Raw genomic sequence first — 19,705 nt, 5'->3', positions numbered from 1 at the left:
CATTACATCTGTTTAACGCTCATCTTGTCTCTACTCGTTTACCTATGTAAGCAAAGTTTCCTTAAGTAAAGAGTTGCGTATACCGCAATTCCCCCACACTTTTGTTATTAAAAATAACGTTATTAAAAAGATTAGCTCGCGACCATCGTATATACTACTCTACTACTACTAGAATTATTCTCTTTCTCGTTACGACTCATTTATATTCGAGCCGCGAATGTTACTCCGAAGCGTTTATTTTCCGCTTGCCTAACGAAAATTACTAAGGATTCTAATCGCAATTTTGACCATCTCCACTCTCACCTCCTCTAGCAGAATTGGGATTTCGCGGACACTAATTATCTCGTTAGTTGCTATTCCGCGTCGAGGTTTACATTAATACTAACAATGTCGAAAAAGGAAAAACGGAGTCGCTAATTAACAGGGATAACGAGAAACCGAACAGTGAAAGAGTAAGTAGTTAAGAGAGGAGCGAATTGTGACGAGAGACAGAGGGTTGGGGTGCTCGAAACCGCACGTAGGGGATCGACCGCGAGGGAGGAACGGTAACCCTGACATAGTTGAGTAGTTCAGCTTGACCTCCGTACACATTCTGCATTATGTATGTAGACCTCCTAACCCCATGCGGATTCGCCTGCATCGGCCGCGATAAAGTGTCGCCTGTACTGCATGACAGTGTCGTTCTGCATCCCTTTGCGGTGCGACGAAACGCCCGGTGCAATTGCAAATTGCGATGTTACCGTTGCGGAATAAGGGACCCCGCATTAATCTTATGTAAAATGGATCTCAATCGAATTGGCTGAAATTTTACTATAATGTAGATAATGATGTTCTGATCAAAAGTCCTCATAGGCAGGAGGTCCAAAAATGGATAGTTTTCGAGATATTAGAAATCAAATGTTGGAATTTAGCCATTTCCAATATCTGACATTCAATATCTCGAAAACTGTCCATTTTTGGACCTTGTGCCCATGAGGACTTTTGATCAGGACATCGTGATCTACAGTATAATAAAATTTCAGCCAATTCGACTGGGATCTATTTTACATAACATTAGTGCGGGGTCCTTTCTTATGCTTGATACTTCGGCACATTTTTGAAGATCGCGTTTGAATGCGACACCGACAAAAGAAAAATATAATTAATGAAACGCCAGTATTTTTTTTCTTTTGCAAAGTTCTTGTGCGTTATTAATTTAAATTGAGTTAACCTAAAAGATATCATTAAAAAAATATAATTAGTATAACGTTACAAGAGATGTACGATACTTGGGGTCTGATTATAAAAAAAAGTTCAAGAGGCTTAAATCGACCGTCAGAAAAATCCTCGTAAGAGGACTGCGCTTGCCTCGGTCTCGTGTTTATACCGGGGAAGAGAGAGAATAGAAAAATAATTACCTTCGTGGCTTACGTTCGTCGACGGAATAAGAGGGAAAAGAAATGGATAGTCGCGGAGCGTCGAGGTTTCACCTTGCTGTCTGAGAGAAGAAGGAAGGAGGAAGAAACGACGACGCTCTTGTCTACGATGTGGATAATATTCAGCCGAAATTCGGGAGGGAGATCTGCCAGGTTGCGGGTAACTTTCCGAGACCTCAGAGAGGTTCCTAACGCAGGGGTCGCGGGGGAGTTGAATGCGACGGCGAGAGGGTTCCCTCCACCAGAGGTGAATGCCTCCCGAGTGGAAGCGCCAGTGAAATTGAATTGCGGGAAGACTCTATTTCTCTTTCTCGCGCACAAACACGTTCCTACGTCTTTCGCTCTTTCTCTCTCTCTCTCACTCTATTTCTCTTTCGCTCTGTCTTTCTCTGCCATCGCGCGCGCCGTGCCCCAATCTCGCTCTCTCCCTATCTCAGCTTCCGCCATCTCGCTTGTTCTCCGCCAGTCCACGCTTCTCCCTTTCTCCCTTCGTCCTCCATTCATCCCGTCTCTCCTTCCAGTGTTTGCGCAGTTGACTCGTGTCTCCATTTGTTTCATTAAATTACGTCGTGCTCCCTTCCTACTTTTCCATTCGCGACGAGATATATCCACCATCCACTCACCGTCGTCAACCAGCATTCCTCCCTCATCCAGTGCCACTCGCGGCACTTTTCTTTCAAAATAGAAGTACGCGGGGAAACAAAAGGGAAAGCCTCCATTATGCCCATCCGACCCTTTACCCTTTCTTACAAATTTAATGCCGCCCGCTTTTCCCACCCGCTTTTCTCTTTTCCTCTCTCTTCTTGTTTCTCTCGATCTCCCGCTCAAAGATATCCCGAATATATTAGCGAACGAGCACATTTACCGGCTGGCTTTATGGATAAACATACGTCCCTTAACGGAGAGTGCTCGTTAAGAGTAAAAGAAACAGTGGTAGAGCGACGGGAAGAGCACGAGGGTGGGTGGAGAGCGAAACAATAGGAGTCACAGCATTCTCGCCGCGAAGTGCGCGCATTAATTTGCATTCTCCACTTACATTTGCGCGATGCTGCCGTAATTCCATTGGAGGGCCCATGTCTCGATGAATGGTAACGTTGCAAAAACATTTAAAAGCTCGCGCTACAGTCGAAGAATTATTCGATATTATTGCGCGCCTCTCCATAGCAGAAAATGATTGCTCTTCCCCCGCAGGTAACTGCATTACCCGCGGCATGGGGGAGAAACGTAGATATTCATAAATAATTGAAATAATCGAATATGAATAATTGTTCGAGAATTGTAATTTCTCGCGCATAATTCGAGATAAATTACGCCACATGTTACTAATTCGCAGTATTATGCGATTATCGATCGAATATCTCGCACGCGTCGCTAGACGGAAAGACAATGCGAGTATTTTACCCGAACGAGAGTTAATTCAATTATGTGAAGCGCGCTTTTGAATGCCTCTTTGAATAACTTCTACAGGGATATTCTTTTTTTTTTCTCTCTTTCGTATTAATTAATGACTACGTGGAATAATGGTTTTGAACCGCGTTCATTATCACATAGTACCGTGTACTTTTGTGTCTACCTCAATATATTCGCGCGAAACAAGACCCGGTAACCTTCTGCAAGATTTGTCCTCCCAGGAGGTCCATGGGGAAGGGGGGGGGGAGGGCTAACTTCCCAACGGAGGCGACAATGGCAACCACCCCCTCGCCACCCGCCACTGTTGAAAACGCGCATAAATTTTCCACGTGTGTTGGCGGTGCGCCGCGTAATCTCATAAGGGATGCCACACGGATGCTGTATCGTGGGAGTGCCATGGAATAAACGCGCGTTGCGTACGCGTAAGTTTTAGCCCGGCGCGGCCACGGCCGGACTAACAAAATGTGAGGCGGACGAACACGCACCCTGGCGAAATTTCGTTTCTCCACTTCGGTACTTCGGCCCGGGGAATTCGCGCGTCCCTCTCCTTTTTATCTCGCTCGCGGCCGAACCAGTTAGCGGGGGCCGGGCATAAATGCAAATTGTCGCGTATGCAAATTGCACGTTTGTATTAGCACGTACAGCGCGGCTCTTGCAGAATGGCCTTTACGAGGGACGAGTACGAAAACTCTCACCCTCCGACTTTAAACGAGGAAAAATAATTTCAACGTAGTTTCCTTTTTCTCTCTCTCTCTTTTTTTTTTAATTTTCTTGCTTTCCGCTGATAGCTTAAGAGACAGGGACCGTTTTTTTAACCGCGCTTACAGTGAAACCAAACGAAAGATATCTGAAGTTAACGCTCGTGAGAGTCCATATTATGGATCAAACAAACCGTACAATATTCTTTCTTCGCGTGCAAATTCTACCCTGGAATTGCATTCGAAAAAAGTCCATCGCAATTATATTTTTAGCTTCTTTCATTCAACATGACTCTTTTGATATAATTTACGCCCGACACATGTGGGTTCAACGTTATTTATCTTGAGGTAATTTAATCAGAGGGGACTCTTCTTGCGCATACGCGGAGTAGCTAAAAGCGAAAACGGATAAAAAGGAGCGACGTGAAATAAAAGAATGGAAAAGCGCGAGAGTCGGAAACGTTAGTCACGGTTGCGACAATCTGCATTTCCCTTCCGCATTGCGATAGAGTAGCACTATGCAAGTATAGGTCTGCAAACGCGTGCACGAATGTTGACGTGATCTTTAATGCGAATTCGTTTCGCGGACTCGTCCGTGTGCGATTCGAAAAGCCATCAAAGGCGGCGAATAAAATGCGCGTTTTCGTATCTCGCTCCTTCGACTTGAATCGCGCCCGTAAAAAAAGCCACCGTGAAACTACCCCCAGGACGTACGACTTTTACACATATTTTCGCCGGATTTATTGACGTGCAAATAAATTTCGAAGATCGAGAGGGGAGTCTCTGCGGTTTCGGACGAAGCGAGTCGAGGTAAAACATCGATGTTTCTCTCTGTACCGGGTACCGAATCGCAGGTGCGATACGGAGGAATGTGCCGCCGCAATTTACGAGAGTGCTTTTTCTTCATTCATCGAATCGGTTAGTGGATGCCGGCAGCGCCGAAGGCCCCCGTGCTCGCCTCTCCTATTCGTACGATGGACGCGCGCGGGTAACGTGTACCATCGAGCATCGACACTACCACGCATTTCACGGTGTACTAAATTTATTTGCTTCGCGGAAAAGCAAACAATAACATGGATACGCATGATAAATGATCCTGTTTGATTCACTCGGCGCTGCAGGTTCCAAAATTGGTTTCAAGGTTGGTCCGGTGCCAATAAATATGATCCCTAAGTGAAAATATCTCATCGAGAAGCACGTTCCTCTCTCGTGTCTCTACAATAATAATATATTCGTGGGAAAAATTTCTTTCACCCAGATATTCCGCGGTAGAAGGTACTTTTGCGAGACAAAGACACGATTCTGCGAACGGAAAGCTCTGTGAAGGGTATCTCGCCTTTTCATTAAGAATTTTTTCGAGTCTCTTAATTATGAATCGTAGCCTTTTTAATTATCGCCGGTAATTGCAATCGAGGCTCATTGCAACCCAGGAGGTGCATCGCCTGCATAGGAAAAAAAATAGTATCCGGGGGAAAACGTGAGGAGCTAGTTTCGCGCCATGGACGAGCGCGGGGATGCAAAAAGTCAGACGGGAAGAGAAATTAGTTGTCAGCCGCAGCGCCATAGACAGGGGGAGGAAAGCAGGGGGTGGCAAAAGCGACCTGGGGAAAAGAGGGAGAGGTTGGCACCGGAGGGGTTCGAATCGTGAGAGGGGCGGATGGTCGAGACCGTGAAGGAGGGTGGCTCAAAAGCCCCGGGTTTCTCGCGTGATTTATGCGAGATTCCAACGATGCCGCGCGTAAAAAAGAAAACAGCCCTCCGCTGTGTGCCAACCCCCTACTCGCGTCCTCCTCCTCGCTCCTCGCTCCTCGCTCCTCCCGCTACCACCTCATCGCTGCGAGTCGTCGTCTGGAAATGGAAATGGCCGGGGCGCATCGTTTCGCCGTTGGAAATCTCTCGCTTTTAAAAGCATTTTCCGAGGGACGGTAAAAAGGACGGCTATATACGAGAACTGACCTCGACCGGCTCGCGCCTCTCCGAAGTGATTTGCCAGAACACGGTAATTAATGCTAATAGAAAAATTGCTGGGACGATTGGACGTGTTGGGATGAGGTGGAAAGGTCTGGAATTTTTCTGTAATATAAACGAAGATCGCCTCTTTTTTCTCGCAAAGATATAGACACTCGAAATGAGATTAGCCTCATATTCCTTTGATCCCTAGTTCGTCGACGTATACTTCTTTACGATACGATCCTTATTTTTCATGCAAATGATACTTATTTACATATTTTTTCATTTCTGATTTATCGTAACTACATTTTATTTTGTACACAGGTAATATATTCAAAAACATTACGTTAAAAGGAAACATTGCTCTTATCGTGTTCTGTTTTTTATACCAGCATCTTATTAATTCATGTCAATTGCAAATGTTCAACGTTTGATTGACGTTTGATTAATCATCCTTATTTTACATGCACATGATAATTAATTTATCATATTTTTTCATTTTTTATTTATCGCAAGTATTCTATTTTATACATAAGCAATGTATTTCAAGAATATTACGTTAAAAGGAGAAACGTTGTGGTTCCCTTTATACGAATTCACGTCGATTACAAACGTGTAGCGATTATTGATCAATCGACATTTGATTAACGTTTAATTGACGTTTGATTGATGTTTAATTAATATGATCCTTACTTTTCATGCAAGTGATACTTATTTATATATATTTTCATTCTGATTTAATGCAATATTCAGAGCTGAATATGTCTTTAAAATACTTTTATTTAAAACACAATATTTGCGATAAGTGTATTTTGTATTTCAGCGGAATACATGAGAAAGTATTACGTATTTATTTTATATCTAAAATCGAAAGATTAAAAGTTTTTTTAACTGTAAATATATTTTGTAATTCAAATAATAAAATTGATTTTGTCAATCTTAGTATTTGAAATATAAAATACAAAATAGAATGGGCTTACAAATACTGTTTTTCAAATAACAGTATTTCAAATACGTGCTCAGCCCTGAGTATATTTTATCTTATACACAGACAACATATTTCAAGAATATTACGTTAAAAGGAAATATTGCGGTTCCCATCCCTTTATACGAATCCACGTCGATTACAAAACGTATAGCGATTATTGATCAATTGACATTTGATTAACGTTTGATTGATGTTTAATTAATATGATCCTTATTTTCCATGCAAGTGATACTTATTTATATACTTTTATTCTGATTTAACACAATATTCAGGGCTAGACATGTATTTTGTATTTTGTATTTCAGCGGAGTACATAAAAATATTACGTGTTTTATATCTAAAATCAAAAGATTAAAAGTTTTTTGAACTATAAATATATTTTTGTAATTCAAATAATAAAATTGATTAATCAATCTTAGTATTTGAAATACAAAATACAATGGTCTTACAAATATTGTTTTCCAAATAAAAGTATTTCAAATACACGTGCTCAGCTCTGAGTATATTTTATTTTATATACAGGCAACGCATTCCAGAATATTACGTTAAAAGGGAACATTGCGGTTTCTATCCCTTTATACGAATCCATGTCGATTACAAACGTACCGATTATTGATCAATGGACGTTTGATTAAATTAAGCTATAGTTGCGGCCGGAATTCGGTGCAGGTACAATAGCGTCGAATAAAACGTCCATCCGCTGCGTTACGCGGTCCTCTGAGCGTGAGGTTCGCTTGTGGAGTCGCGTGCATTTATTACGTTCGATATGCGGTAACCGTCAGGGCAACGACACGATTATACTCGCGATTAATTTCTATCATATCGATCCGACGTCGGAAGTGCGCTCGCACGGTACGTAGCGCCACGTGAAGGCACCGCCGGTGCATGTATCGCTGTTCGCTGCTAATCCTTGTAGAATCGTGTCCGCACTCTCGAGCACGCACAGGATGAGAGAACACGCGAGTATGCGTGCTCAAGTATGAGCATGGCTTAAGATTACGTCGTCAGGCATCAGCCGTCGCGGTAGGTACAGTAATCTCATGGCGACGATCGTATATATGTAGTATTGTCTTTTAGCGTGACCGATCGATCGATTAATTAATTATAGGATGATGGTAGATTTGCAGAGTCAATATTGAATTCACGGTTAATGCGTTTCTGGCAACACGACGTCGGATCAATCCAAAATCCCCGGGGTCCATGAGACCATCCCGGCGTTAGGCCATCTCGCGTTTATTCCACCCGCATTTTAATTACGCATTTAAAAATACGTTTCATTTTTACGCGTTTTATGCGACGTGTCGTGTACGCGGTAGGTACAGTAATCTCGTCCACTCTCTCATGCACAAATAATGCCCGACACTATAATTCGTTCGATCGTGTTAGTTTCCACACGCCCGGCGTCGATGGCGTCGCTTTAATTTTAATCAATTTATTTCGCGGCATTACGCACGCACACACCGCTGATCGGCGAGATGATATCTCACGCCGGCGAGCTTACCAGATTAGCGGAATATTTCAACTATTGATCGCGAGAGGGACCGATAAGTGCAACGCGACTGTACAAATTCGCGGTAATGCGACATACATGCGACTACGGTATCACTAAACATATACATATTACATTACGCTACATAGCAGGCAACATTTTCTACACGAATATTACATTCAATGCTCACACCGGTGGTGTCGGACGATTGCAGGCGGATACACTAACTTCAGGATTGGGAAAGTTACTTACAAGTTACTTTTTATTATAGGAAATGAGTATAGTAAGTATTACGTGCGGGTATTTCATTTTTTATACCATATTTTATCAATTGCTCCAATTTTATTTAATTTACTTCCTGTACTCAATTTCTATAACAAACACGTATAAGATAACTTAAAAAGTAACTTGTAAATAACTTATAAAGTATCTTGTAATTTTCCCAAACTTGATTAATTTTTGTAGTGTACTTGCGAATATAGAAAGAAAATTAGTCTTAAATTGATAATAATATTCTTATATAAAAGAAAAAATATATCTTGTTTCAAAGATTTTAGTCTTGATTTAATTGAATTTGTATTGATGCACGATTTTTAGTCTTGAATCGAATACAAAGTATTAAAATACTTGCATCAACACACAAATTCAATCAAATCAAGATTAAAATCTTTGATGCAAAATTGTACCCAGAGAAAAGGTTTCTTTGATTTATGAACGTCATTTCTTTGATGTAAACATTTCTTTAAATCAAATAAATTTTATTTGATTTAAAGAAATAATGTTTACATCAAAGAAATGATGTTCACAAATTAAAGAAATTTTTTCTTTAACTGTATAGCAAAGAAATATTTCTTTGAATCGAAGAAACTTTTCTCTGGGTGTATAATATTTTTTCTTATGTATGAGCATATTATTATCAATTTAAAAATAGTTTTTTTCTGTGTACACAAGATCGCATAAATCACAATGAGAGGAATCTGCAGAGCGCAATCACGCATTTTACGGCGAGCCGAAGCCGCGATTGCGCGATCTAATTGCATCGATGATACATCGTAGTTTTATGCGGCAGTCATACATGCTGCTTCAGCCACACGCGACGTGCGTTTTTTTTCCCCTCCGATTAAATCCGCCACCACCGCGTGCACCAGCGAACAACGCATGCAAGGCACCAGAGGTTAGAGGAGACAGAGACATGATTTTTCAATTTTCCGCCCCCGAGATAGAAGTGGGAAAGTGCACTACTCCGCATTGTTTTGTGATGGACGAGCTGGCCGTTCGCGGACAAGCCGCGTGCGAGTAATTCGAGATACTCAAACTAGATTTCGATGTACTAAAAGAAACAAGGATACTCAAAGCAGACATCGAAAGTCAATCTCAAAGAACGAAAAGGGTATTCATTCTTGCATTTCGAGCAAAGCATCGTTTGATTATTCCTGAGATCACAGAAAGGTAACAGTCGACATTATTCTGCGATTTAAGGATGTATCAGATGTATAATTTCTGTGCAAAAAGTTACTGGAATTGAAAATTTATATTTTCCGTATATAAAAATAAATATTATATATATTCATATAATGAGGAAAAAATATTAAAAAATATTTATTTGTGAGATATATTTATTTTACTGAAATAAATTTCTATTTAAATACTGCGAAATGAAATTTTATTCCTAACAAATAAACTATCTATTTTATTTTTTTACAATATTAATGAGATATGTACATTTCACAGAAATATTTTGTCATTAGAGTCAATTTTTTTATGACCAATAAATATTAATAAAACGTCATATGTACAATATTTGTTTGCGAATATTGCGATTTGGTTTTTTTCAGTAGATATATAAAACAGTTCAACAAGGTCAATATTTTTTTACATTTAATATAATTTTGTAGTTTAAATGAAAATTTTTTCATCCATTTTAATTATTTTTTAAAAACATATCCGTTGAAATAATTTTTAATACAGGTTTTAAATTACCAAACTTTTTATATTACTTTCAAATACAATAAAGAGAAAAATCTATAATTTTTTCATAATTTTTCCATTTTGTTAAAAAATGCGTGTAATACATCCTTAAAAGTAAAAACTGTTTCCTATGTCTATGCTATGCTTTCATTCCGTCGCGGGATATAAAATTCATTGAATAAACTTTAATACATATAATATTATACGAAACATAAAAATTTATGAAATATACGCACGCGCACAATCGAAAACACATAAAATTCCGGAGTTTAGAGAGGTTGAAAGACGCTCCTTTGCTTTTTTTATATCGCGAAGATTCGTGAAACGGCGAGCTCGTCATTTGAAAGAGCTGCGACGAATCGTAAACGCGTATAATGTTGGACACTTCTGGATCTAATCGAGAAGAAAATCGAGACAACAACGTCTCGCGATTTTACGAGCGTGAATTCGACGTGGGTTTCCCCACAGATACACCAAATTGCACATCGTTTAAAATATACGCGTTACGATCGGGCAGTCCTTTCGCTCTCTTTCTCTCTCACTCGAAATGGTGCAACGAAATCTCCATAAAAGTCTAGCACGGGAATATTATTGGGTGCGCACGAGTACTCGCGAAAAATCGCGATACGTCACCACTAATTTGCGCGCAAAAAAAAGCATACGTTTCGACGGTGTGTAAAACGCCGTTTCACATTTTACACGTAACCGTATTATGAATGAAATCCTGGCGAATACTCGAAGGAGATTGATCGATCGGTAGATGATGATACCAATGGAGAGCCGGATATCGATGAAGCGAATATACCATAATGATCCTTAATTTTTCATTTCGCGAGAGCGGTTCACGATAACAAGTTTCCGATGCACCGCCAGGAACTAGAATTGACATTTTACAACGGACCGCTTTCGCTATTTTTCAAGCGGTTTTTCGATTCGTTTGGTAATTACATCTGTAACGTGTCTACATATCAACGTATCGCTCATTTTCGTTGCACCCGCATCGCCAACCCATGTATATATGTATATCGCGATGATATGTGGTCATCACATGAGATGAATGAGAAAAGATTGTTCGCATTTTTATGATCTGGAATTCATGTAGTTAGTACTGATTGAATGATCGGATGACGTCGTTAATTGATGTATGTAATGTGCTCTGCCCTCTCCAGTCCGGACGAGATACAACGTGTGATACAAAGTACGTTACTTTTACTCTACTCGAGCGAGTAATTTGCGGCGGTGCTCGCTCGCTCGCTCGCACGAACGAGAGGCGCGTCCCGTTCGCCGTTATCGATTCCATCAATCAAAATCAAACAAGATATACAAAACGACAAACGGAAGAAGCGCGTAAGCCAACAAATTGTAAATATACGGCCAATTTAAAGTTCTTTCAGTAACAATAACGTTGCAGTAACATTTCAAAAACGTATGCCCTCCGCTGCGCTCTGCCTCATTGGTACAAGCTCACTAGTATATATAACCATATGTAATCAATAATGATATGTAAATTCATTCATGTTCATGATGTGAAATCACTGCATATTGTGGATATAAAAAAAAAAAAATTACTGACGACGTTCCAGCACCATCGACACTACCCGTATAAGGTCAGGAAAAATTACTAGATTCCATAAATATTCGGTCAGTATGTAAACATTTCTTTAGTTTTATATCGATATAAAGATTCCAAAGTATAAAGAGACAGTAACTATACAATTGTATAAAAAATTGATGGTTTCACAAGCAATTTTTTTATTTTAATTTTTAAAAAATCGATGATTGAATAAAAATATTTATATCGATAAAATTCTTGAAGCTCTAGAAGTCTTTTTAAGACGTATTGTTAAATCTCGAATTTTTTGGAAGAATTAGAATTTTAAACCCTGACTGAGGTAACATTTTTTGCAATAAGTCATTCATGTAGATTTTTAAGATCTTGTTATCTTCACTATTAAAATAGACAATCTAATTTGAGAGATTAATTTCGGTTCGGTTTATGATTACGTTTTAAATCAACGCGTAATTTATAAATAAAACTGAGATATAATATATTTGTAAAAATTTACATTTAGTTTATTAAACATTAAGATTCGTTTCGACTAGAAATGGGATTATTTCTGTTAATTGAATTAGAATTTATTTACAATGATATAAAAACTCTAGAAATAGGACATTAACTTTATAGTGGCCGGAAAGAGAAGAGCTGAATCACAGAATTCATAGAAATAACTGTTTATTCGGGCACGACAGGCCGGAGCGCGCCGTATCTGCTTGCTCCCTTCCATATTGCCTTTTCACGCTCCAATTCGTGATTATGCAACGTTTAATCGGGGAATTAAAAAAGAAGTCTCGGAAGTGCAAATTTCTTTCCGCGGGAGTGAGCGCGCATCGAGCGAACTGCGACAATTCCAGTGGATTTCCACCCGAAGAAATTTACGATATCTCATGGAGTACGTCTCGGATTAAGCGACGATCGAAAAACGTCGATCTTTCCATTACTCCGTATCGTTATTACCATCATTATTTTGTATCTCATGTACCAAAAATAATTAAGCGAAATTGCAACGCGCAGTGATGCTCTTAATAAAAGAAAAAAAAAGATAAGCATCGCGAGGGTGTTAATGGCGTCGGAAGGCGCGCTTACGATTTTGTACGCGTCGATTGCTCGAGGAAGCGAAGCGAAAAGAGACTTTTCACTCGATATGACGTCGAATGATTCTCTCCGAACGTCGTTTAAAATGTCGCGATGGTACACTTGGCAGCTTGCTGATACCAGAGGCGCGGCGCTCTCGAGGAGTGCCCCCGTTTTTTTAACTCACGGATATAGAGAGCAGAGGCGATATCGTCCGATATCGTACCGTGTCGCCTACCTTCTTCTCCCATTGGAGAACGTAGGGCACTGGGTGCTCACCGGGGAACTCTACGTGACAGTTGAAGACAACGCTCTCCCCGAGAATAGCCGTGATGTGTACCGCGTCCTGTTGACAGAGTCCTGAAACATAAACAGTCATGGTCATTAGTGATAAATAAATAAATAAAAAAATCTGTAAGTGAATATTAAGGGGATGCTATAATGACGGCCAATCTTCAACGAATTGCTGTTTTATCGATTAAACACAACTTACATACATACAATCTACAAAACATCAACATATGTATGCAATATTTATTAAAATTTGGTACATTTTTCTCTTAATACATACGCAGTAAGTAATCTCGCACCATTATTTCAAATCGTTATAGAATTGACAATAAAAAAAATGAATCGAGAATATGTTCATGGAAAAATTGACTGAAATTTACCGCACTTCTATTTCGCGCTCGCGAAAGACGTCCGAGTACCGGAAGCTCATAATTCTTACCGCAAGGGAGTCTCACTGTAGGAAAGAAAACTACAAGAGGCGGGCTGTCCCCGGCGGGAAGGCATTAAAAGCCATTAAAGGTAAATCAGGGGCAACGATTGTCGCTCTTTTCTGCGAGCCGCGTCGGGAAACCCGGTACTGTACGCGGTGGAGGCGTCATGCGAGATTAACTTCGCATTAACCTCCAATGCTATGTTGAATAGGATCGAATATATGACCCCGTTTCGTGTGCTCAAGATATGCCGATCGAGTAAGAATCCCTTCGATCCCGCGCGATGATAACAACGATATTTCGCTCACCGCCCCTTTCCCGCCTGTGATGTCGGATAGTTAACATACTTCGATACATTCGTGTTCTTGCTCGTCTTATACCCTGTTTACGATTGGCACGACTTGGGAGAGATATCGCTATAAATTATATCGGAGAACGTCGTCCCAAGGTGGAAAAAGTAGCCGGCACATCGTGACGCGGTGAAACGATGATGGTAAACACGTCGGCGAGGATAATACGGGCGAGCCTGAGGAAGAAACTCCGTTGGGATAATTAATGTTCTTAGCGCAAATACGACAGATTAAAGCGAACTGCTATTGGATAAATTGATATCTGAAATTCAGAATGCTTTCAATTTTCGAGATGGGAAGTTTCTATATGCTGCTACTGCAGAATATTACTTTCGTTGTTAGTTCACCGCACACCATTTACCTTCAAACCAAACAACTTTGTGTAAAATGTGTATATACGAAAAATATCGAAACGTTATAATATGATGTTTATTGTGACTTTTTAGTTTATTTTAAGAATACTTGCATTATTCAAATAGCCGCAAGAAAGGAACACCGCAGAATGAGAGATATGAGATATATATATAGAGCTTGTCAGACGGCCGAGACAAACAAAAGGAAAGTCAGTTGTGTGGCGAGGAACTAGAAGGAACCGAACTACAAATACTCTTAAACTGATTCGCAGAAATATATATGTCAGCGCAGTCTGCTATCCGCGCAAAGTAATCGCGAAGTTCGTGTCGCAAGAAGCTCTATCGGTCGAGGGAACACAAATCGGGAATGACAGCCGATCTACTTTGCGTCCTGAGAAAAGTTCGCCACTAGGAAATATCGATCTGACTGCTGACAAGCAAACTTCGGACGAATCTGTCGCGGCCCTTCCATTTTCGTTTTATCTTCGCCTTTCGTTGCTGCGTCACGATCGTCGCGATTAACGTTTCACTGCGGTAAACAGCTGCCGCATTCGTGCACTTTTTACTACTTCACGAACTACTGTTCTCCACGAGTTCTTAATGCAGTAGTACCATTACGGTCTGATTTTTGTCACGAAACGACTGCTATGTTTGATTGATGTCGTACGACTATTCAAGACTTAAAAGTACAAGTTAGTAGTAGTTAATTACTACTGACTTTTCTCTTTAAAAGAAACTATAAAATACATTTCAAGCGTTCTAAGATGTTGACAATAATTGCATTGTAATGAGTTACCACAATATCCATCAGTCGACACGCGAGCTATAATATACTTTAGATTTTTACGTCGAGTGACAACGTCGACACAATAACTGTTCATGTTCGTCCGAAAGTGCGACTTCCCATTATGCAGTTTCGAAACTGCGACTGCGAGAAACGGAGCATTTCGCTCCCTTTTGCGTAGATTGTGCATCCGTACGTTGCTTAATGCCCAGCTAACTTTAGGAACAGTGAAGCCTCGCATTAAAGCACGCTGCAACGTTGGACCCGTGACTTCCTCGGAAAAGCTGAAACTGCAGAAAATCGTTGACATCAAGGAGAGAGAAACCGCGTCTCACATCAAATGTAAAAGCAGGGGGATAAAGCACTGGACTCGATGATGTCCATTTCGAATAATGGACACAAAACTTTGATACCCATCCTCTTTGAGCTCCTCCGCGTTGCAAATACGACACATTTTTGGCGTTTGTACGACAAAAGGGACCGTAATAAATCTCTCCCCGGGCGCAAACCTCTGAAACGCGTTTCGCGACAGCCATACGGACAGCCCACTGGATGAGTTTTAAATCGAAGGTGCTTTTATCGTCAAAAAAACGAGAGGATTTTAGCGAAACTGTGTTACGTTCAACGCGGTTGTAGATGTCCTTTACATCAATATTTACCTTTCGTTACTATTAAAACTGCAGTGGTATTTATAAAATATATTTCTTGCGTTTCTTTACTTTCACATTTGTAGCAAATTGCAACAGAACGATGTTATTTAATAAAGTTTGACGATATTCTTTTAGCAAAAATAATTTGATAATATCTATCGTGCGTTTAGTGTCTACGTAGAGATGTAGAGTCGAGAATACCGTTAAATGATTATGTCATTATTATATTCTTTACATTACATTTGCAAATTTATATTATTGTTATTAAAATATAAATTTAGTGTTTATTTTTTTTATACGAGTTTGGTTCCTTGAAATTAATCAGTGCCTTTTAATTCACATAAATTAAATTGGTCTCATTCAATCATAAAGTAAACTTAGTATTCACTCTATATACGAACTATATCATTTTGATTCCTTGAAATTAATTAGTGTCATTTAGTCAACATGAATTAAATAAATCCCACAGACTCAGCGTCAATCAGTAACTATGTTACAGATTTGGATGTCAGCTTCGAAGAGTTAATATGCTCAGATGTATCCCCCCGTGAACGATGTCTCGTGATATGAGAGTTCTCGTGATGCAAATATCTACCATGGACGAATGTGGACATGTCGCGAAGCCGCATCGAAGCCGGCGCATTACGTATGCATTGTGTAATATCATGGATCGCGGCTTCTCAACATCTGCCCCAGCGAACCATCGATGTTTCGCCAAAGGCAGTTTTCGATAAGATGTGTGTATGTGTGCGTGTTTGTGTGTGTGTGTTGTGTACAGCTTAGTAACGTTCGGCAGCAAAGTCGTAAAGAAGAAAAGTCACGCTAACTCCTGTATCATATCTATGATATTTCTGATCGTCTAAACGTAACATAGACATCATGAAATAGTGAAAACGATTCTGGAAACTCCTCCGAAGATCAAAAATTATTTTGGAATGCATTTGCGTCGATGATCTGTTGGCTAATCTTTTAGTTGCTTTTCTGTTTGTCGTCTAAAGTTCATTCCACAAATAAGCGTAGTTGCACCCAGAGAAAGGTTTCTTCGATTTAAAGAAATGTTTCTTTACTAACGATTAAAGAACAAATTTCTTGGATTTGAACGTCATTTCTTCGATTTAAACATTATTTTTTTAAATTAAATAAAAAAATTTATTTAATTTAAAGAAATGTTTAAATCAAAGAAATAATGTTCAAATAAAAGACTTTTGTTTCTATAACCGTATAGCAAAGAAATATTTCTCGAGTGTATAACAATTGAATAATCTCCTCATGTTCGACTGCGATTGGTCAATTCTTAGTCTTACAATTACGTTTATGTAGTATTTAGTAATTGTAGAATAGGCTTGAGAGCAAAAACACATGACAATGTTGGGCGACTGTTGTATCGTATATGGAAAATCCAATGTATAATATATAACCGCGCACTTGGGGGTTACACAATTTTCATTATTTTCATAAACGACACAGCAGTTGGCCGACATTTTGTCTCTCGTATGATCTAAGAGATAAAGGAAGTCATTAAAAAGTTTTGCCTACATTCAACGTGAAATTAAATGTGATCGACAGTCGCGTTGTGCGACGAACAACGCGTTATTAACGTAACGGGGTCGACCGAAACCGTGACGATACTATTGATATCGCACGAGAAAATCGGTATAACACCCTCCGCTTCTCTGATCATGCAACAACCCGTTTTAATCCGCCCCCACGGTGTACGCGGTGCGAATAATAATCCGGACTTGGACGCGAGCAACCGACGCACATTTGTGCAGCCATTATCGCCATTGTCGGGGTCCTCCTGGGATAACGCGGCGTCCAAATAACCGTTTTTATTGTTACTTGTTATTAAATTTTCAACAGTCTGTCTGCAATGTGCGGGCGCGTGTACGCGACGCGAACACCTCGTTATCTCCGGTAAGCGAAATAAAGCCTCTCTCTGCTTTGCATATGTGGTGCAGATAATAATTATAATTATCATAGTGCGCGATACACGTGCATGACGTTCGTTAATTTGCCCGTTGAATGAACCGAGCATCTGGAAAAAGGATCTTGCACGCCGTGAAATTCAGCATTTATCTCTGTCTTCGTACGGGCATTATTAAATTACATTCAACGTTATGAATGTTGAAAATGTTGATTTGCAGAAGCAGATTTTTTTTTCTCGGATTTATGCAACACGTTGCCGCGATATCAACCAAACGATATACATTCCTCGGTAATACAAAATTGCCTACCGGTCTAATTGCGATAATCGCGCGTTCCTATATTTCTCGCAACGGTATCAGTGCAGATCGTCCGGTCGGTACAAGCCGATCATCCGGCGCACGTACAGATAAATCTCGCGCGTTAATAATTTGCGCGCACGCGAGGTAAACGCGCCAGGAATTATTTGCCTCTCGGCTCTGCGAGTGAGGGAAAACTCGATCGAGTCGTATTACTCGATCATCGGAAGATCTGAAGGAGAAGCGAGCAACCGGCGCGGAAACTCTCTTTATACGCGAGAAAGACTTTTCCGTTTCGCAGCCCGTTAACTCGAGGAGTGAGGAGGTTTAGACGCGGAATCACTTCCACGTCGTTTTGGCAACTCGCCTTTTATTTCGCGGTTGTTTTTCCCCGACGAGATAAACAGATTGAGCAATTCATTTGAATATTCTGCGGGGAATATATGCAGCCGCTTGCGTGGGAGAACGCGAAACACGAAAAATTTCGTTTATCTCTACTCGGTACGAAAGCGAAATATTTTCTTTCAAAATAAAATATCTCGCTCTTGCGTTTTTGCAAACTGAAACAAATATTAAAGCTCGCTTTCGGATACTTTCTTTTTCTCAATGGAGATATTAATAAATTCTATACGTAAAAACTTTTAAATACTAAATTTTTTTTACGCAACTTCTCAAATAAATCGCGCGTATAAATATGTTAATTTTATCTTATACATAAATCACTTACAACCATAATTCTTTTATTGAAAATCATGCAAGAACTTAATGTATTTTGATACGGTTTTGCTATTCGCGTTTCTCAACCGAGAATGTTAAAACAAGCCCACGAAGCAGCTTCTCATCTTCGCCAACGAATTTTCAGATAGCAACGAAGCGTGAAATTAGCGAGCCGTTCCATCAGCTCGTACCTCGTGTAAGCTAAATAGCCAGGTGTATGAGGCGGCTCCGCGCACGAGATATCCAATTGGATGAAGCGGAAAGTAGAACAATTAAATGAGGCTAACGAGTATATTATTACCTTAATGAGCTCAGGATTCAAAGATGGGGGTTTTAATTATTTTGTCTAAACAAAACCGGTGAATATAACTCGGACTCGGTGGTAAAATTTTCTCTCTCGCAAATGGAAGTATCGCTTTGAGAGCCCGACTTCGCGGACACTCCACCAAGTATAGACTACAGCCGTTATTACGATTTTCATACGCGCGAGAATCCTCTTTGAAAATAAGTAGAACGCGATGGAGAAAATCCGCCCGTTAACGACTGCGCTGTAAACTGTAAACTTGCCGATTTAGGAATATTAGCTATTTAGGGAAAATAGTACAGTAAAAACTTAATCGTGAAGGGAGGATGCAACCACGACGCAGACCTCTTATACATCGACATGTGCGTCATTCGCGTAAAAACACGGGTATCAGCGCGGAATCTCGGTGCTCCACATTGTCTGCTGACGACAACGTCACGAAATGTCGATCATGGCCGGTCATACTGTCGTTGAGTGTCTTGAGGCCTATCGATCGATCGGTTTGCGGTTTTCCTGCGCAACGGGCTTGCCAAAGGCGACACATCCTCCGGTCGACACGTCATTTGTAACAAGTTTCATAGCTCGCTATTCGCGACGCTTTGATGGTCGCTGTGAGGAAGAAATCGTAATCGCTCTTCTCCACAATGCATACATACACAGAGAAGCAAAGTACGTGGAATTTATAGAGTTATGCGTTCCACTCGGGACACGCTATTGTACACTAAAGAGGAATTTATCGTAATTACGAAGTCCTAAAAGGGAAAGCAGCTCGTTCCAAAACTGGCGTTTCCTATGTTGATGGTACGATATCTCTCACGCATATATTATCACATTATTCTTAAATATAGCGTCGAAATACATTCGAATCAATTAAATATAGAAACGTTAATGTGATAACATATAGGCGCGAAAATGGAATAAAATTTAATTAAGGGAATTCGTACAAAAATGCGTGTCCTGTTTCAATTATTTCATTTGAGATATTTTAAATGATTTACTCCGATATCGTATGCACGTCGCGAATTTTATTTTGCCTACGTATATGCGTTAAAA

The 19,705-nt window shown here is 40.0% G+C and overlaps 1 protein-coding gene across 10 annotated transcripts in view; it reads right to left on the bottom strand.

Moving 5' to 3' along the window:
* LOC108767979 (protein turtle) overlaps nucleotides 1-19,705 on the bottom strand; it is a 269,485-nt gene that overhangs the window by 40,788 nt on the left and 208,992 nt on the right. For 8 of the 10 annotated variants that reach the window (XM_018518147.1, XM_018518138.1, XM_018518146.1 and 5 more), the window contains one exon: nucleotides 12,777-12,910. In XM_018518147.1, the coding sequence (XP_018373649.1) occupies nucleotides 12,777-12,910 (134 nt within the window). The remainder of the gene's footprint in view (nucleotides 1-12,776; nucleotides 12,911-19,705) is intronic. The other 2 variants (XM_018518144.1, XM_018518145.1) reach the window with 1 other exon arrangement.

The sequence above is a fragment of the Trachymyrmex cornetzi genome, unplaced genomic scaffold (genome assembly GCF_001594075.2).
Source record: "Trachymyrmex cornetzi isolate Tcor2-1 unplaced genomic scaffold, Tcor1.1 scaffold743, whole genome shotgun sequence".
NCBI classification, from domain to species: Eukaryota; Metazoa; Arthropoda; class Insecta; order Hymenoptera; family Formicidae; genus Trachymyrmex; species Trachymyrmex cornetzi.
Note: the sequence above shows the minus strand (reverse complement) of the source record. Positions and strands in the feature narration are given on the sequence as shown.